Below are 21,242 nucleotides of genomic sequence, written 5' to 3'. Positions count from 1 at the left end.
CATGTGCCTGATTCAATCTTTTTCACTGAAATTCCCATATCAAGAACGCTTACTGTTTAAAAAGGAGACAAATTCATCCAATTGAAATGGAGAAAAACATTGGCTCTTGATAAAACTCCATTCTACATCACTATTCCATGTACTTCTAACTCGGGGTAATGCCAAAAGGCCTTTGTTGTGACTTGGGCCCAAGTTAAATGACACATATATAACTAAAGGTGAAACGTAATCTGTATGTTAATAAATACATCTGATAATTATTAATAATAACATGAATTAAATGTAGTAAAACCAAGAATTACCTCACCTCCTTCTTAGATTGTTTCACTACATCAACCTTTCTCATATAAGGGGGGGAGGAGATTAGTGAATGGTGGGGTTGGGAGTGGTCTCAAAAATATATTAGAATCACCTGTGGGACTTTTTCAACCACCCCACTACCTACCCCATGACAAGTTGCATCGGGGTGGACGAAGCAGTCTTGTCTTAAAATGTTCAAAAGTGTGTGAACTACGATTTCAAGTGCTGTCAGGCATTGATCTAGAAAATGGGTTTTTGAGCACTAGGGTATCCCCTGGAAGGGATCATTTAATTTTTTTTCAACTAAGTAACGCCCGTACTATATGCTAATTTCTAAAACAATTGAAGGATAATGCACCGAATTAAAAGAATTTCCAAAGAATTAAGAAAGCAACTTAGAAAGGACTAAGGCTTGAGTTAAAAAACAAAGTTAAAGATTATGACCTTACTTTTGGTAACTTTATTTTACTCTGGGATGAATTCACATACAAAAGAATCATTTTCTTCCAACTCCATTTTGTTTAATTTCTATCAATTATCACTTCAATTCCTATTCCTTTTGGGTTAGAACTTAGTGAGTACAGAAGTTTTAAAACTGAATCTCATATCCAGCTTTGGAAATAAATTTGTAGAATCTGAATAGGGCTTTTAAAATTTTTAAATGAATCATGCCTTGTGCAAGTTTTTTTCAAAACAAGTTTTCTGAAATCATTTTACACTACGTTAAACACACCATCATACATTAAAGATTTAATGATACAACTAGAACATTGCTGTCAAATACAGCCATAAAATATTCCCAAACCCACATTTCATTTTATTCTTGAGACAATATACATTACAAACACTATTACAATATTTCAGTACATTAGACACAAGTGAAAAGAATTCCATAACAAAGCATGTTTGAAAGCCAGTAGTGCACAGTAAAACAAGAAGAAACGTAAAAGCACAAAGAAAAATGTCATTTTAAAGAGAGCTTGAAGTCCCTGCATCCTTTTTGCACTCTCATGCTGTGGCCTTCATTCCAAGATGTGGGATGAGCAAAAAGAATAAAATAAAAACCAAAAGAAACCTTTGGAAATGGGAAATGTGCATCACGTGTATCCATGATTACAATATAGTCCTGAAGAGATCAAATAGGTCTGCATTGTAGATATTTAAAGATACTATTTGCTAGACAGTTCACTGCACGGTAACAAAAGTCTAGCTTCCCTGAAATCAGCCTAAAGCCCTGTCACAAGCCCCTTGGCTGTGGAAAACTTTGGGGAGGCCAGACTTTTCATTGACTCAAATCTTTGGGGCTTAGGCTAGTTAAGGGTTTCTAATTCAGCTAGTGGTGGCCCCTCCCCTTTGCTTAGAAAAAAAAGAAAAGAAAGAAAAGAAAAGAAAAACAGCCATGAGCCCGACTGACCTACCAGTGAGCACAGGCTATTGCAGAAAAAACGTTCACTCTCTGCTCTCTGGTTTGCCTGCTTTGTATAGTGCATTCTGCTGTTGGCCGGTTTTGACTTTATTTTTTCAACAAAGATCTCTTGAGTCTATGTTTAATCAGACCACCCCAGGCTGGATGCACTGATCCAGTCTGCCAGACACATCCAGTCTGGTTTCCTGGATGCAGCAGGGTTGCAAACCTCCAAACTAAGGCGTCCACTTAGGCAGTGCCTAGGCCGAGCTATGCCACTGCATGTAATGACAGAGCAGGCTGCCCATGGTGGTACCAGCTGGTGCAAAAAGAACAACTTCACTCATCACTTTCCAATGCCATTACACATTGACCACAATTCGATGGTGGGTCCTCACACCACACAAACAAGAACGCCACAAAGCTCCATCATCCAAATGCCCTTCATACCAGAAGCAGGCCACAGACAGAGACTAGCTCACTGCCTTATCCACGCACATCAATGGCAAGAACAAAACAGGTATTTCAGAGATGCCTTCAAGGCACAGAGATTAAGAGGAAAGGTCAGAGGAGCTCAGCTCACCGGGTGTATTGAGAGACTGTAAAGAGGAATGCAAGCTCAGCTGGTGGGGTGAGGATCGGAAATCAAAGTAGGATCTCCCCGGGAAGCTGGGTTGTAGATTAAGGGTGGAGGAGAAAGGACTCATTCTACGGAGCGGCAATCTTTCCGAAGGCACTGGAAAAGGGAGTGTCTGTTCTTCTGAATCTGTGTCTAAATGTAAGATCAATGCAAACTAGAGATCAGAAATCTGCCACCTGCCCGTGCGCAGTTCCCCAAGACCTGCTTTACCTACCGATGCATCTGTACAAAGCCTCATCCAGCCACAGAAGCCACTGCCATTTACTAATCCAAAGTGGCTTGGGACTGGGAGGGAATTCTCGGCAGGTCAGAACCCAAGACCAGAGCACACCCCGGACACCACAGACAGTTGTTTTCATTTGCCCCCAATTTTTCGTGGTAGAGAAAGTACTCTGGAAGGTTTCCTTTTAATTAAATATTTTTAGAATTGAATTTAGAAACTTTAGAGGTAAATTTTACTCATTGATGACTAAGAGGAGATTAATACTTCACTCCCTTCAGCTATCTCGGAAGTTACTTCCTGTCCAACAATGGCCTCTCAAAGGGTTTCTATTTAGGAAATGATGACTTTTTTTCTTTTAACCAATCTTTGCTGTTCTGTATTTTCCCTTTTCTCTCTTAATACAGATTTTCTATTTCTGACTGATGAGATGGTTTTTCTACACCTGCACACTCAAGACTTGCTCTTTGCATAGGAGAGGAGGATAGGGCTGAACAAGTCATTAGGGAAGGAGCTTTACTTCTACTTCTGAGTTATGATCAAGCCCTAGGGACGTCACTTGAACATCTCTGGTTTTGTAATAATAAACAGACTGTGGGCAGCAGGGAGGTGCAATGGTGGCAAAAAAAAAAGTCTTTATTTTCAGATAGTCAGCTCTGGTGTGAAGATGACTATTACGCCAGAATGAGAACTTACCAATTACTTGATCTGGATTTAGGAAGGCTTGTGGGGTAGTTTCTCTAAGTTAGTAAAATCCCTCCTTTCTCTTTTGTCGGTCAATAACTGGTTCTCTGCACTAGCATGGTCTGGTCAGAGACAGATGTTTTCCTCAGTTTGATAGCCATGATTTAGGAAATACAGATGGCACGATGGTCATAGTCTATGTCCAAAACCACCCAGGAACTTTCGCCTCATTGAAAAAAATAATTTTTCTTTGGTGGTCAAAGGGTATTCCTGGGAATATCTTTCTGGTTTGAGTCTGTTAACATGCTTCACCATGTTGAATATGCCCTTGATCCTGTGAAAATACTACTGTGGGCATGTTCAATCAAAACTAACTGGAGTGCATGTGTGTGGAACACGATTCTACTTGAAGGGCTCAGAACAAGGGCTTGGAGAGTTTTAATTTTGATACTATGAAGAGTCAGCCTCATTTTCATTTCTGAACTTAGAATATTAAAGTTGACATTTCAGGCTTTAGACTTGTCCTTGAGGGGATTTTTTATTTTATTTTATTGTAATGAAAAGTATAAACTAGATCTCAGAGAAAAGGAATTGCTATTTATGGAGTTAAGGGATTGTGGTCCCAATAATAATATACTTACATTTTCTTCTACCTAAACTTCATATGGTTTGGATGACTTGACATATGTAATCATTTCTTTGTCCAGAAATAGCAAATCAGAAATAATTCCTTTTATAACTATCTCAAGGGGAAATTAGTCTTTTAGTTTAATGGAAAAATCTGAAGTACGATACAGCAACACAAACTTACATGGGCTTCTTTTAGAGAGAAGAGGCATTTACAGTGATATTTATGCCAGGGAAAAATGTTTTTATTAACAAAAATTTGCTTGGAAATGTATTTTTCACTAGGTAGTAATAATCAATCAATTATATTAGAAATACTTGTTGCTTTAAAAATTAAGAGAAAGGACACATGTCATAAAATGGATTTCAAAGTATATTGAAACCCGAATAATCATCTGAAAACCAGCAAAGAGATGGATACTGAATCCAGACCTTGGGGAGCACGGACGAGCCCATCATGGGTTGTACTTACCTTTTCTATTCTCAGCACCAGGAAGAAGAACCTAGAGTTGGTGATGACACCACTCTGTGGGGTGGGGGCCGAGGGTAGCTATGGTTATTCATGGGATTAATAACTTGACACCAAAATAGTTACTTTTTTTCCTATCCTTTTATGTGGATCTACTGTTAATTGATGACCCGGTTTTCCTTGACTCTTCTCACTCTTAAACTATGCCCTCTGCTCAGGCGAGATTATTTAATATCCACATTATCCAACCATTCCATCTCTGTCTTCGAGTTTTCTCCCATCTATGGCCCCCCCAAACCCTACCAGCTAGGCTCTCACCCCATTCTAAGCAGCTCCTAAAAAAACAAAACAACTTCCTATCTCGCCATGAAAACTTTCCAAATGCATTATAAAAGAGACAGCACTTCCCACTGGATCCCAGCCAGACTAAACAAGCAGTGCCTTTTATGCCCATCCCCATAGGCACACACTGTAAATATTTGGTCAGTTGCCTACAGATCATCTATGCCATTTGATATTATCTTAGATTGCAGGAGTCTTAGGGGGAATACACTTATCTCGATAACATCTGAGAAGCAATCATCAAGTTTCCCCTTGGAATCCCTTGGGTTAAGGAACTCATGGCCTCTGGGCAGCCCCCTCGTTTGTACTTTTGGCTTCTGTTGGTCTGGATATATCTCTTTGGGAGCTCCACTCATCAGCTGTAGCAATACTGTCTGGGGCCACACAGAACAGATCACTAGTTCTTAAAGTATTGGAGGGCAGTCACCAATCCTCTTTAAATCTTCCCTTTTTTGGGATAAATAGAATCTATTTCCAACTTTTCTTCTATAGTATGGATTTCAAATCTTTACTCTTGTCATGCCCCTCTGGACATATTCAAAGACATGAACCAAAGACAATAGGACAATATCGGGAGAGCAGTATTGCCACTCCCTGGTTTAGCCAAATCACATAACTCACATTGAGCATACACACAGCTACCCAAATGTGTATCTGTGTTGTATCCATGGGATGCAGGAAGGACTCATATCCCCCTTCCTCTTCTCCCCTTCAAAGCACAACTATTGAGGTCTGGAGAAGAGATGTCTCAGCCATTGCTATTCTATTAGTCAAGACAAATGGGAAGGAGCTTATTGTTTTCTTCTGAATACATGACACAAATCTATCTTTAGGTTGATAGCTAATCTCCAGGAAATTATCATTAGTTTTTAATGTATAGATCATTAGGGAAACACAAGTAGCTCCTTAAAAGATTTTAAATTTGTCATGTTTCATCACATGCAGTGACCCTGTCAGTTGAAGAGCTTTGCTGAGTAAAAACAGTTTAGTAGAAAAGAGCAGTGGAAAAGAGCCAGCCCCCTGAATACTAGTGTGGCCACTGCAGGCATGTGGGATTGAGGGAGGGGGATACGTTCACAATGCAGACGGGTCAAGACATGTTATCCATCAACTCTGCCCATGACCATCACTTTCCCTTGCTCTTGTCTGGACTGCTTCCCTTTCCCACCTGGATTGCTGGATTCTGGACTTGGGGCCTCTGAAAGAAGCAATCAAGAATTATCAAACTAACGATTGGCTAGGGGACCCCATTATTTACTGATTTTTGGGTTTCAGGAGAAAATAAATATCTGGCTGGTGTATTCCAGTTTGACTCACTGTATATTTCTTTTATTTGCTCACTAGCTAACACTTACTGAACACCGACTGCGTGCCAGAACTTGCATGAAAACTGAGCAGCTGGGAAACAGGAAGTTGATGGGATAGTTAACCATAAGAAAAATAATTCCGAGAAAATCTGTGTCTTATATTATTGATTGATTTTCACACTTCTGGGAGTAGAATTTCTCGACTGATTCCAACATGAACAGACTACTTACGATTTCTATGGATGTTGTAGGATGTTTTGGATGTGTACAGTCTTTGAGGTGTTATTTTTGGAATTCAAAAAAGCAAAGCAAAGTGACAGGGGTTCCTTATGACAGTGTATGCTAATCCAACATCCCCTGTGCCCTGGCAGAATTCTTGGTTATTTTCCTGCCTAGTAGTGACCAGTTTCATAACTTAAGCAGCTTTGGGCACTGGTTCATCGTCATGGTTGTATTTCAGAGCGCAGCAAAGCAAGATATGTCACTAAGAACTGCACGAGCAGCATTCAAGATGAGTTTCAGTTCAATTATAAACCAGCTGTAAAATAATTTGCTTTTGTTGGGAAGATTTTAAAAGAAAAAAAGAAATGCATGAAGGAGGCTGAGTTTCCTTGAGCTAATAAGATCCAAAGTCACAATTATGTCCAACTGGCACATAATTTACAATGAAAGGTGGTATTTTAAGCTTTCTTAAGTGTGGCATTAATTGCAGTTGAGAAGTGAGAAACAAATCTGTCTTGAAAACCTTTTAAAAGAAGGAATGAAACAGCCTCTTACCACCCCTAGGACAGGTGCATACTTTGTCACCAGGTCCTCTGGTCCAATTTAGAATACCATGGCATTATTTATAAGGAACTATCATCAGAAGAACTGAAAATTCCTATATTTCAAATAGATACAAAGAATTCCAAAGGACTAAACTGCTACCCAAAGTGTAAACTGCAAAGCACATTCCCCAGAACCAAACATAGAGTTTGGACTCAATTCAGTCCCATGGAAAAATTCAGGAATTTCCTTGTGATATTATGCATGCTGTCAAAATTAAAAGAAACAAAATGTCTCTCTTTTCTGGGCTCTGAGACCTACCATCATGCCTCTCACCTTGGATTTTATAAAATCGACCCAAAGTTATTCAGGTGTGATTTACTTCCCTTGAAGAACTTTGTCCTGAACATGCATATTTTTCCAACTAAATTATTTTGGGGGAGGCTCTGGGTCAGGACAAGCAAAGCAGAGGCACAGGAGAAATATCTCCAGCATAGCATATACTTTTCAAGTATTTATCAATTATTTATCAAATACTTATCAACAATTTCCTATCAGTGTTGAAGTTTCTGTGTCACAGGTAAAACTCAAAGACACACAAAGACCTTTGGAGGAGGCAGGAGGTGTCTACGTCTGTTCATAGTAGCATTTTCTAAAATAGTTAACAGCTTTCAGCAGTAATTCTGAAGAGAGAAGTAATAGAAGAAAACCAGGGGGTACTAATTTTGAAGAACTTAGAGGTCATCTGCTCTAAGTCTATAGTTTTAGATACAAAAAAATCCCCCCAAACAAAAGCCCTGAAGTCCCGAGAAGTGCAGGGACATATGCGAGTCTCACTACCAGCTGTGGTGGGGCAGGATAGGGGCTGTAGCAGGACCAATTCCTGGTGGATAACATTTTGACGGTGACGAGGCCGTGGCTGCTCTTTTGTGCCTTGGAAATGCATGAAAGGTAAAGTTTATGCCACAGGCCATAGGGCACATTCCCAGTGGTCTCAGGGGCTACCAAGGTTTGTGTAGATGATCTAATCATTCTCCAAACTGTGAACTATAATGAGGATGAATCTTTCTCTCAAATAGAGTAGTTCCACAGACTGTGGTTGTGAGGAATAGAAAGGCAAACACTCCACTCTCCTGTTTGGGATTTTGGCCATAGCGGGTGGGCGGGCTGAGCCATTCCCTGTCTCTCTGAGATCAGATGAGGTTCTTTTCCCCACCACCAGGTTACAAGTTCTCTTGGGGAGGGTCTCAGTATATCAGGGTTTAAGAGCGTAGCGCTAATGCTGGCCCCAAATCACTGGAACACATCTGCAGAGAGCTTTTGGACAGATGCATGTGGGGCTATGCTGGGGCTACACTCTGTCTGCCCCAGTGAATATTCTCTGGGTTATTTCCTTTGATGTGGGGGAGAAGAAGCTATCCCATTGGAGGGTGTGACGCTGAGACTCTAATGGGTGGAAAAAGGCATTTTAATCACTATGAATAACGCTTTCCACGTCCACTTTTAGAAAGCAATTTCTAAGATGTAACTAAGAATCCCAACTTTTAACATGTTGCATATGGATCATAAGAATCTTCACGAGGGATTTAAACCCCGCCGTACGAAACGTGTTAACATTGTCATTAGACAAAATAATCCTAGAAAGTGTTGGGGAGATGGCTCCTGTGGACATTCAACTAAGAGGGTGCTTGAGAGCAGTCTTTTCAGTACTATGAGCACCTAGTTGCCGGGAGTGCTGGAATTTACAGCTTTAAAGCCTCAGTCGCTAATTATCACTGATTACCTTCTTCCCACTGCTGAGGTCTGAGGGGCTGAGAGGACTAAACTGCTCTGTGGTTTCAACCCGAGCTGGGCTCTGGGTCTTTCAGAGACCTCCAAGATGTGGCTCCCACCATCCATTTCCTTCCCAGGCAGTGACCTGTCACTGCCAGCAGAGTACCCACTGCTGCCAAATGGGGACAAGGGCCTCTCTGGGTGAGTGCTCTCTGGGGGAAGAGGAGGGGGAAAAGCTAGAGGAAGCCCAGAGACAGGAAGAAAGGACAGGACCTGGGGAGGAGCTGGGGTATTATGCTGGAAACCACAGCTACTCCCACACCTCCTTTTAAAAGTAGCAATGTTATTCTTTTCAACAAAACACTACCATGACACTTGCACAGTGTTCGACTCCTATTGCTGGCTGGGGTTTCTAGATAAACACATCAGGCTGTTTCATTTTGACAAGATGTCTCAAGACATCTAGCAGGCAGATTTAGGGTATTTTCCCTCTTCCCTTCTCTTTGGTTGAGAGCAAACAGCACTGTTCTCAAGTCAGCACCAAAATGCACCGCGCTGGGTGTTAGAGGCTGACAGGCCCGGGTCTGACAGGTTACTGAACCTCTCAGAGGCTCAGTTTTCCCATATGGAGAGTGGGATGCTCATGACGATGATAATAATAATAAAAACACTTTCCTCATAGAGTGTGGTAGGTGGAATAGTGGCCTACCCAAAATGTCCACATCACAGATCCTGGAATCTGTGACTACGTCACCTGACATGGCAAAAGGGACTTTGCAGATGTGATTAAGTTAAGGATCTTGATTTGGGGAGATTATCCTGGACTATGTAGGTGGGTGCAAGGTCATCACAAGGGTCCTTATAAACGGGAAATAGGAGGGTCAGAGTCAGAGATTGGAAGACATTATGCTTCTGGCTTTGAAGACGGAGGAAGGAGCCATGAGCCAAGAAATACAGGCGGCTTCCAGAAGCTGGAAAAGGAAAGAGAACGGACTCTCCCCTAGAGCAGCCTGAAGGAGTACAGCCCTGCTGACACCTCACTTTTAGCCCGGTAAAACCCACTTAGGATTCTGGCCTCTAGAACTGTAAGGTGATACATTTGTGTTATTTAAGCTGCTAAGCTTGTGGTAATGTGTTAAAGCAGCAATGAGAAACAGACACATACGGTAAATCTGGAATGTTGCAGCCACAGAACAGGAAGGGGCTCAGAAACCAGCAATGCGCGTATGGAGGTATAATCTAAAGTATATGTACTGTCATTTTTCATGAAATATTTTAATGGACAATGAAGAAAGTTCTTAGAAGCTGGACACAAAATGGATTAGGGTTTATAATCATAGTTTCTTGGGGCTCATTTCATATTGTGATTCCATAAAGCCTTCTGAGATACACCTAATACCGCATTACCAAGGGTTCCAGATAATATACTGACTTTTAAATGTGATAGGTGGAAATTTTTCTAAAATGCATTATATGGTTTCTGACTTTCTTAATCAGAAAATATGCCACAGAATGTTCTTTTGACTTTTTCTTTTCTTTTTTCTTTTTGGTCTGTTCAGTTTTTCCAGTTACCTTCCCTGCTCAATGCTGCCAAAGGTCTCAACTCACTTCTACACCAAATCCTTCTCTCTTCTAATGTGATGCTTATGGTCTGCTGCGCTCTTTGCAAATGAGTCAATGAGCTCAGTGGAACTGTGTGTAAACTAAAAGTAAGTGAGGGCTGAGTGAGACCAAGGGCTCTGATGTGAGGACAGCACAGGAGCTTCTATGCATGAATTCCACCCCCTGCCCCGAATCAGAGGTCACTGTGGCTTACTTCTTGATTGTAAAATGACTATCTGGATTGTAGGGTGGATACTGTAGTTCTAGAGAGGTGAGGTGATACCATAGTGTTTAGGTGCTTTGAGTCAGGTGCCATGAAGTTCAGGAAGGAGGAGGAGCAAAGCCCATATACTTAGAACAGGGGCTGTGCTTTATGCCCCTCTGTGGGACTGGGGCCCAGCCCAGTGCCTGACAAACTCAAGGCGCTCACTTAATGTTTTTTGAATAAATGAGGTTTCTTTTCATGGTCAGATCAAGGCAGATTTTGAAGCTTTTGCCTTGCAAACAGTCCCTTTGTTTGTTCTCTCTCTCTTTCCATACCCCACTGGGAAGACTTCCCTCTTCTTTAGATCATGGTCATTTTCCATGCAATATGTTGTAATTTATTTCATGTTGCTTTTAGACTAAAACAATCAGAATATTATTCCTATGAAAATATAAATTAAAAAAAAAAACCCAACCCTTTTAGAAACATTTTTACTTTCAGAAAAGGCTGCTTGTAGATCAAGATTAAACTCTGAATAGTAGAATTAAACTGATAAAAAATGGTTCATATGTTTCTGGTATAAAAATCTATCTGGAAAGCAATTTGGAAACACTGATCAAGGCGTTAAACATGTTCATACTCCTTGGTCCAGTAATTCCACTTCTAAGAATTTGTCCAAGGAAAATCATCTTTTTACACAAAGACTTGGGTTAGAGTATTGATTGCTGAGGGGTTGCATTCTAATCCCCGCAAGGCTTGGTGAGCTGCAGCTCCCTCTCTGCTGTGAAAGCTGTAAGAAGCAATTCCCTCCCTGACTCTGAAGCTGCGCAGAGTCAGAAAGAGACCTCTTTTCAGCCAGTTAACTGTCTTTCTGAGTTACGTGACCTCAGGAGTTTTACCTTCAGTCTATTTCATTTTCTCTCCAGATTAAAGTAAAAAGGTATGTATAGTCTGTTCAGAAAGGCAGATGGAAAGTAGGGAATAATGAACCGAAAAATTGCCTTTCCTGTTCTCAGCCTTGTCTAATTTTTTTTTTTTTTTTGCAGAGTCTCCTCGACACAGAAGGAGCCTAGAACTCCATGTATTAAGAAGGTCTTATTACATAATGTTTTTAATGGAGGCTCTTTTGCAGATGTTTCAAAGATGTTTCAAAGACTAGCCATGATGGCTAGTGAATGACTTTAAAGATATATGAGTCTACAACCAGGGTTGTGGGCCTTATTTTAAAATTTCATTAAAATTCTTCATTGCTTATCGTTGTATTTCTTCTTAAGTCGGGGTAATTTGATTTAGACTACAACTGGCCTTATTCACGTGGCTGTATTAAGTTTATCCCCGAGACCTTTGCTTTCAGGGCACTCACCACACTTGAACTCCATAATAATGCATCTCCCTTTCCTTTTCTCTTTTAATAACATATTCTTTATAATTTCTATTGAATTAAATTATTTTTCTTGTTTTCCTGACCAATTCCCCTATATAAATTATGTCTTCCTGCTCGTCCCCTTTCCTTCTTTCACAGTGTCTATCATAACTTGTATGTAACTATTTGCGTGTTTATTTATTTAAGGCCTACTCTTCCTAGGCTGTAAGCTCCATGACACCAGGGGTGATGTCTGCTCCATACTCTATACCCACAGCCTAGTACACAATGGCACTTCTCGAACACTGCCCAACAAATAGATAAACAAACAAACAAACAAATTTGCTTTTGAAAAAAAAGAACGATCAGAATTCATAACAATGTGGACATATGATCTCCCTTGCATAATGTTACCTTTGGGTCAGCAGAAGGTTTTGTGATAGTTCAGAGTATAAGTGATGAGTGATTTAAACCTCAGACTCAATGCATATAAATACAAGTTAGACTTGCTATGGAATCGTACCTTCTGTGATACAGACTTTTTGTTTTCAACTTTGGAAAGGGGTGAACTCTTGCTAAAAAGGATGCAAAAGATTTTATTACAGTAGAAAGCCAAAACCAACCACCATATCACTCACAAGAGCAGCAAAGAAAAAATCTCCAACGCAAACCTTTCCAGGAACTGTAGGGAATAAGATTAATAAAGTATAAGTTCAGTTCACATATCAAAACTCCATTAACGGCATTTTTCTCACTGATTTCTAAAAACCAAAAATGAGATACTTCTTTAATTCTCTAGGCTTTCTCTATTGTTAGAGATTGATCAAATCTTTTTTTTTTTCCAAAATAAGCTATTCATTATATTTTTTTCTTTTAAAATCTTGTCTTACTGTTTGAATGAATTAGAATGAGGGAGAAACAAATAGAACAAACCAAAGTTATGGAGAAAGTATGTGTGCGAACTTTATTTCATCATGAGAAAATCACTTCTGTGCAGTAACAGAGAATACTGATAGCTACACGATGATAAGGTTTTCTTTGTATTTAGATACATACCTTATATTTGTACACAATATATAAAATTTATGGAGGAAGTTAATTTCTACAGTACAGTTTCTTTGTTGGAAGAGGACTTGATCCATTCATTTCTCTTAGAAAATGACCCCCAGTTCTGCGGACTATGGTACCAAGGATCGCAGCTCCAATTTTGTAATTTATTAGACACCATAATCTTATGAACATTAAGTGAAAGCTAGATACTACATCCTCCTGCAGGATGAAAAGAGAGACATAAGTGCTCAGGCTGCTATGCTAATAACTGGTTTCAGCAGAACAGTATGATTTCCATGACGTATTATGAATAGAAATAGTTTTCTCGTAAGTCTGATGACACATATTGGCAACATTGCTGCAAAGGATCTCCTGCTCTAAGGCATGCATCTTGCTCTTCAATCAAACCTCCTGTACACACGTGGGGAATGAGGCCATCACCATGAAGGGCCTTCTGTATTGCTTCTAGGAAAAACTCTTGGAGGGCGTGAGCATTTAGCATGGTACTTCAGGAAAAGAGGCAACTGCTCTCAAGCTCATAGGTCATCCCAGAGAGAAATTGCTAAAACAATCATTCCAGGTGAGGCTGTAGCTACCACATCCCTGTAACCAAAATGGGAATGGGCCATGTGGACATTTTTCCTTCAACAAATCCTTCTCTGAATAGCATCTCTCACAGGCTTACGACTGCTCCCCACGCGTGGTTTTCATGGCCAGGAGCCTATCAACCTTGCTGTGGGATTTGAAGTTGTGCTTGTTTGTAACCATGTGAACCATTTTAGGGGTGATTGGCACATGCTGAGATTTGTGGGAAATGGGGGTGTGTGTGTGTGAAAAAAACACCATCACAGTTCTTTTAGCTAACGTCTTGAATTTGACCAAAAATCAACATAATTAGCTCTGCAGAGGGAAGGTATGGAGAATGCTGGTGGGGTGGGGTGACTTCTATGATTAAAATGACATCCAGAAGGTGTGAAAATGCTTTGGCACTGACCACAGATAGGTTTAAACCTCTTCATAGGTTTGATTTCATGTGTTCAATTGCTTTTAAAATGAAAGTGTGAAAAGCCTCTGTGTTTGGACCTGGCCATCAAATTCAAGCCCCTTTTTTGAGATGGATGGCTTGCTTTGGATGACCAAACTATTGACAGTATAGCCAAGAAGCAAAAGTTCTTTAGAGACTGATTGACCTTGTTTGGCGGCCCTGGGCAGCCTAACCACGGCTAGAGGGACTGGCAAGATGTAATAGCGAGGGAAAGCGGAGTTGCTGGTCTCTTCCTGTCTGGTTCCCACAGGAAGCCTCAGTCCTGGTGCCGCCGGCCTGGGCATTGGGTGTGAAATGGAAGCGGTCCGTGCTGGTTAAGCCAGGAGTGGCCCTTATGTCCTCCCTGAATAGCTCTAGCATCCCACACCCATTGAAACACAGTCAGGGAGACAAATCCACAGCTGGAAAGAACCTCGGCCCCACCCTCAGGAACAAGCAAGCACTATAAAGCAATTTAGAATCATCTGGACAAAAGTGGCACAGGATGTGTATCAGGAGAATGGGGGCCTGCCCTAGAGCCTAGATACATTGGTCTTATACACCAGGGGGCATTCAGGCCTTCATGTTTCAGCTTCTTCAGCCGCCGCTTATTTAGAGTGTTATCAAAGGAAGCCGACGGCCCAAGCCATTGGAACTGCTGCTGTGGGCTCTTTGGTTTGATCCCATCCACATACCATGGGCTCTCTAGCGGCGGGAGAGGAACAGCGGCTCTGTGCCAGAATGCAGAGCAAGTCATGGAAACACTTCGGAATGTGGGCAGTGGTGGGGTTACCTCCGGCTTGCCAGCCATGTTAGACGCCTCGCAGCTCTCGCTCTGAGGGATACTGCGGAAGGGCCTTACCCTCGGACGTTTGGAGGACCAGCGTCTTGCTGTACTGGCTGACTCCTGTTTTGTTGAAGGCCTTGACGCGAGCGTTGTATGTGCTGTTGAAGTGAAGGCCATCCACGGTGCACATTGTCTCTTTTCCAACGTACACTTCCTGAGGGTCAACAAGTAACAGGCCACCACTTAATGGGAACCCTTGTGAGGGGTTAGGGAGCTAGTGTCGCCCAGTGGTTAGCAGCAAGTGCATCAGCCTGATCTGGATTCAAATCCTGTGAGATACTGGGTCATTTAATTGACCTCTTTTAGCCTCAATTTCCTCATATGTAAAATGGGGGCAGTAATACCCACCTTATGAGGTTGGTGTGAGGATTTTATAAGGTCATGTGTACAAAATGACTAGCATAGTGCCTTGTACTTAGCATGTACCTGGCAGCTTAATGAATGGGAGTTATTAGCAACTAGGGCTAAAAAATTAAAATTGGGTGTGATAGTTTGCGTTTTACTTATTATTAACATGGCATTTATACAGTGTATTATACCTACCAAACTCTTTATCCATCTGTGTGATTTGTAAAAAAAAAAAGTTTGAAAACATGAGGGTGGTCTGTATGCTATGTTTATAATATGCTTATAACTCCACTAATAACTTCAGAAACTGTCACAAAGACTACACTCAAGCCACGGGAGTATAGGTTGTCATCACAATACAGAAGGAAGGGGGAGGAAACAGAAAAGGGAGGAAGAATGACATTTCAAAGGCTTAAAATAAATCCTAGCATAATGCATCTTTAGCATAAGTTTGGTATCTGCTTCCCTCTTTAGCTGTACACTTCGCAACATTATGCTGACGTAATGAGTAAAAATAATTTGCATCCCAAGGCAGCTTTAAAATGACAACTCTCTAGTGCGATACTGATTGGAGTATGAGATAGCAACATGCTAAGAATTCTACAGAGGGTGCCAAAAAAATGTATACAAATTTTAAGAAAGGAAAAAGAAAACTGCATTAAAATTACACTGATGGTAACCACTTTGAGCACCTCTTGTAATTGTAGAAGTCAAACGTGACTTGTATTCATTTCATCTTTTGTTATCAGTATATATTGACTATTACAATTTTAATACAGTTTTTTCCTTTCTTAAAATGTGTATACATTTTTAGGCACCCTCTGTATATGGATTATCTAACTGACTCCTAACAATGCATGAGGTACCTATTATTATCATCCTCATTTTACAAATGAGGACCTGAAGTCTCAAAGAGGTGAGAAATGAGCACAGTCACACAGCTAAGTGGCGGAGTTTGGACTTGAAAGCAGGCATTCTGACTCCAGAGCTCTCACCACTGTAGGTACTTTCTTTTAAGAAGGGCAGGGCAGTTTCTATTCAGAGACTCCTTTGTCCATCTTTGATGGTACAAGGAGAAAGCAGGCCTCAGGGGCAGAGTAAGCAGGCCCTGCAGGGATGGCCTGTCCCCAGGAGAGGCAGGATACTTGGGCCTGAGACTCCACGGTGGGTCCTCTGAGGTAGGCACCGGTTTTGGTTACCAAGGAGTAGGTTCTCTGCTTACCCGGAACTGACCACCATTGCCGTCATCCAGTTCCAGAATGTATCCTTCGGCGGGCACCATGGACAGAGGTGGCTGTTTCCAGGACAGCGTCGCACTGTTGTTGTGGGTGCAGCACTCCTCCAGCTGTAGGATGGGGGTTGCTGGCACTGGAGAGGAAGCTAAACAGAAATTAGTGTCACCCTGGCTTCCGCTCACTCGCAATCATTGCAGTATCTTGAAAAGATAAACATGTGGCTAGACTAGGTAGCTAGCCCGGGGTGCGTGGGGGACCTGAACAGGATCCCTCTGGGTCTCCAAGAGTGGGACTGGCTCCTGAGCTACACTACTGCCTTTTCTCACGCTCCGGGTGGCATTTCCTACCTTTAATCAGAGGGGAGACAACTGCTCTGTTCTTACCCCCTTGAGCATCAAAGACATCATCCCTAAGGGAAATGTTTTACGTGGGGGATAGACTTCCAGTCCAGCCCAGAAAAGCCTATTTAACCATAACATGGCTCATAAATTTATCATAAAACTTATCATGTACCTTAAACCCCAAGTTTATAAACTTGGAACTGTCTATTCTGAGAAATAGCTCTGAAATCACTATATTGCTAAGGTCCTATCATGTTTTTTTTTTCCTTTTCTTTTTAACCAGTGATTCTGCTCAAAGCCTGTGCACATAAGTAGCTATAAAAGCTGATTTTTGAAAATTTGGTATCAAGTGATACCAACAGTGATTTCTCTGTTTTGAAACTTCTGAGGAATTTGACATTCTTTCAAAGTAGCTATACCTTGAAAATAGCACTAGCTCAAGTCCATTCTTTCTGTAGGTACAGAACAGTCAACTGTGAACCTAGAGAGCAGTATGGGAGCAGGTGGGGCCTGGGAGAGGAGGGTCAAGGTGTCCTTGTGACCTTGTGAGAATCTGTCACATTGTTACTAGTCACAACTGTCTCCATCTTGTGCCGAGAATCTTCTGTATTACTTAAAACTGCAGATTAGTTGGGCCTTGAGACACACAGACATACGAATAGGAATGTTAGGTAATGAATAATCCCCGTTCCTAACATGTAAACTCAATATGTGTATCTGGGAATAATGTTTTTACCAACTGCTTAAAAATGTCTTTTCAAAACCAAAGCATTTATTTATTTTTGTAGTACTTCAACAATAGGAGAGAACAATTTGGACCACATCCAGGGATATTCAGATGAACAAATGCTAACTGTGGAACACCTGGTAGGCTGTACTGGACTCTGAGTGTCGTGCATTGAATGAAATGCGCTGCTTGCCAGTCACCCCAACCAAGAAGATGGCTAATTTAACAGCAGTTTAGGAAACAGGTTCTATGCCGGGTAACCTAGAAAACAAAAGCAGTCACTCTCCCACGACAGATGTGAAGGTGAAGTGGGTCAATTATCTTATACTTAAGAAAAGACTGTGATACATTGCAGGAAAACTATGCCTGAGTTACTAGATCAACCATAATGAAATTAAAATCATGACCAGTTAAGTGGAGCTGATCAGTTTAGGAAGGGACATCATGTTTCAAGTTTCAATGGCATAGAATTCAGGTGGAATCTCATCAGAGAACAATGGCTTCGGCAGCTCCAGAGGTCCCAGAACATCTGGATTCGGAGGAAAGGAGATAAATCCATCACCTTGTTCAATAAAAAGACTATAGGACTGAATGGAGGAAGGAAGAGAGAGAAGACGAAACTCCTAATGATTCTAAGGATCATCTACCTACACATAAACGGGCATCACCTCGGAGTAGTAATTAGAGGGTTAACTTTAGGTCACTATACATGTTAGGAAAGTACTTTGTCACTTAAACACTTTTTTTCCTTATACAAAGAATACATTTTAACATATTAACTGTGGAGTACAATATGATAACTTGAAGCAAACCATTCTTCAAACGGCTTCTAGGGACATGAAATGATTCTCCCGGGGACATTTGCTTTTACCTGGCTTTATTACAGCTACCATAAAACAGCAATTTCCTAGGACTCTCTTTATCTCATTAGCTCCCCTATCAGTCTTCATTTTCTCTTTGCTCATGTTTCAGGCAAGTCTACATTTCATTAATTTTAAAATCAAAGAATAAGGTCACAATAAGAAACCAATAACATGAAAAGCAACTAGCACAGCCAACTTTATTTGTGAAACAAGGAAAACAAAGGCTAACTTCTCTTAAAAAAAGAAGAAAAAAAAAGCAACTAATAACATGGTTTCAACTTGAATCATACAAATAATTGCAATGTCTCTAATAAGAAACTCAAATGTCCCTGTATAGACATAGGTATAATTAAAAGATTAATTGAAATATATGGTATCATATGTAATTAAAACATGTGAACTTCATTTATAAGTCTTCAGTGGATACACTTTAAAAGACCAAAAGAATAGAAAAAAGTCTAATCGCTCACTCATTTTTAGATCTTAATATCAACCCAGGTTTAAACAAATTCCTATATGTGAACAATAAAGCTTCCCAAGAATTGCTGGTGTATTTCAATGAAGTGTTTCGCTGAAGGCGCTATGGTGGTTGGGAATGCAATTTTCCTGAGTCATCTTCCCTGAAGTGTCCTTTGTGAACTGTCATTCCTTTTTATGGTGGCTGAACAATACAAATGGAATCTGAGGAAAGTTTAGACTTTAGAGGAACAAGAAGCTGTTTCTGGAAAGCTGTCACTTGTACACTATTAAGGATACGTGTAACACCTGTTTTGAGGACATGCCTTTCAGGCCCCCAAGTCACGAACAGATTACATGCATGTCAGAGTGTGTGCCACACCTCTCGGAGCTTTTTCTCCATGGTTTACAGGAGGGTCTGTCCAGATCACACTGTCCTTGCCCATGACCTTGGTGCACACTCAGGGCTCTTACATTCAACACGAGTTAATGAAGATAAGTGTGTCCTTAGGTGGGTAGAGGCACTTAAGGGGATTAACAGCCATTGGTCTATGTGCTAAAAAGGCCTGATGGAATGTTAGGTCACTATTTCATCCTGGTTCAGGATGAACACATTGGTGTTTCATTTCAGCACATGACTTGGGGATCTGGGGATACTTTGTGTACCTAGACAATTCTGGGGTGATATTTTTCTGGGGGGGGGGAGGTATCTGAAATCTGTTCTGAGTCAAGCAGCAGAGCCCTTGATGCACTAAGAAAAGAATCTTAAAATTTCTTTCCCATGAACTGGGAAAGAGTTGACAATACCAACTTAAAATTAAGGAAAAAACGTTTTTATCCCTCTCTAATAAAAACAGAAAACAAAGCTTAATCTGCTGTTTTCTATAAAAGAGAGATCAAACACCATTCCCAATAGTGTGGAAAGAGGGTAAGATGATTTTCTAATTAAAATGCAACCAGAAAACATGTCATTACAATTTAGGGATGTTTGAACAAAGAAGAAACCAGCATTCACGACATAGATCTCAATTGCTTGGTGATGTGGAATCAGAAAGAACAGATTAGCTAAATTTGTAGCTAACGGAATAAGTTTAAGCAGTGCACGGTTGCTGAATAGTAGGAGCTAGGCTAAGTGGAAACATTTAAAAACCAACAACAGAGCTATCTTCTTTGATTCTAAGGGAAAAAAAAGACATCTAAGATGAAATTTCAAACCCAGAGATGCTAAAATTTTGATTTAAGAAGTAAGTAGATATTTCAGGTTTTCAGTTTGAATCATAACTTTAAGTGCATATCTTAAGTAATTTTGAAAATATTTTAACTTTCTACTGTAATCCATAACTAGAAAACAATTAGAACAGTTAAAAAACATACTGAATTAATTACACGTATTGCTAGTTTCACAATGGTCATATTCTTTTAACACCATTCCAAGTGCTACTTAAATTTTGGACATTTGTACAGGAATTTTGGAGAGCAGTTTCTTGAGATATTTTTCCTGAGAAGCTGTGAAAGTGCAGTTTATTAAACTGACTATGAATATGCTAAAAATATAAAAACCTAACACTACACTGGTCAAGTTGTATATACGTTAACAGATATCAAAGAGGCCAGTAGGAGAAGTCTTAACTACATTCAATCAAGATGTAGTGTGTCGTGACCTTTTGGCCTTTTCTTTCCATCACGAGCATCTGACAGATAAAAATTATTCAGATTCTAAAGAGGACTGGGCTCTCACTGAATAAATTAAATATAAAGAGCACAAAATAAAGCATATAAATTAACTCTGAGGAGGGATACTAATCAGAAGTAAATTAAATTAAGATGAAGTGTTAAAAAGAAAAGAACAATGAAATAATCCAGTCTCATACAAAATGGTCTGTCCTATTACTTTCCTAAATAACTGTTCCGGATAATTTTGTGTCCCCAGTGAATTTCTGCTATGAGAGAGTTCTGCACTCTGGCTTTCAGGATGCTTAGCACGGCTGTGTGTACAGACTTGAATGAATTGCACACACAGCCATGCCCATGCTTAGTTCTGTGTGCAGCTGTCAATAGCCAAGTGACAAAGCTTTAGGAATGTGGTCTGGGATGCCCAGTGCATGAACCTGCAGTCCCCGTGCCAGGCTGTGTTCACTCCAACACAATTGTTACCATCCTGCCAACTGTACTCCACGGTGGGCAGATGGACACGACAGAATTACAGCGGATGGGGGTGGAGTGGGCTCTGCCAGCTGATGAAAACATTTCAAAGTCCTGAGGCTTTTACCCTCTGCCTGCCCCTCCTTCTGCCCCGTCACCACGTCTAAGTGGGTTGGCTCATTTTTTTCCTCTTCCACCAGAATGCCCTTACATTACCCTTTTGTGACATACTTTCTCCTTTGAGCTACTTGTGACATAACCTGTCAATGATTTTACCTCATTGAAAGAACTGGGTACAGAGAGAGGCTGGTGGAGGGGAGTTTACCTGGGGCTGTATACACTATTTACACGGGTATATTTTACAGGCCACCAGGTAGGTGATAAAGAAAAATGTTTAAACAGCAAGAAAGAATAACTGCGACAAAAATTAAATTTCTCAAGTCTAAGAAAGCAATTCAGTTATTCCTTGAAGAAGCTGCTTAGTAAGGCACTAACTTTACAGCACAG

General features: G+C 40.7%; 1 protein-coding gene across 8 annotated transcripts in view; it reads right to left on the bottom strand.

The window, feature by feature from the left end:
- TRIM9 (tripartite motif containing 9) overlaps positions 1 to 21,242 on the bottom strand; it is a 104,552-nt gene that overhangs the window by 8,486 nt on the left and 74,824 nt on the right. For 4 of the 8 annotated variants that reach the window (XM_019725682.2, XM_019725684.2, XM_019725685.2 and 1 more), the window contains exons 6-7: positions 16,194 to 16,351; positions 14,639 to 14,777 (exon numbers count right to left, since the gene is read on the bottom strand). In XM_019725682.2, coding sequence (XP_019581241.1) covers positions 14,639 to 14,777; positions 16,194 to 16,351 — 297 coding nt within the window. Of the gene's footprint in view, positions 1 to 2,288; positions 2,478 to 14,638; positions 14,778 to 16,193; positions 16,352 to 21,242 lie in introns of all 8 variants that reach the window. The other 4 variants (XM_019725679.2, XM_019725681.2, XM_019725680.2 and 1 more) reach the window with 3 other exon arrangements.

Source organism: Rhinolophus sinicus, linkage group LG03 (assembly GCF_036562045.2).
Source record: "Rhinolophus sinicus isolate RSC01 linkage group LG03, ASM3656204v1, whole genome shotgun sequence".
In the NCBI taxonomy this organism is placed as follows: Eukaryota; Metazoa; Chordata; class Mammalia; order Chiroptera; family Rhinolophidae; genus Rhinolophus; species Rhinolophus sinicus.
The sequence above is the reverse complement of the archived record's forward strand: the minus strand, read 5'-3'. Positions and strand labels throughout refer to the sequence as shown.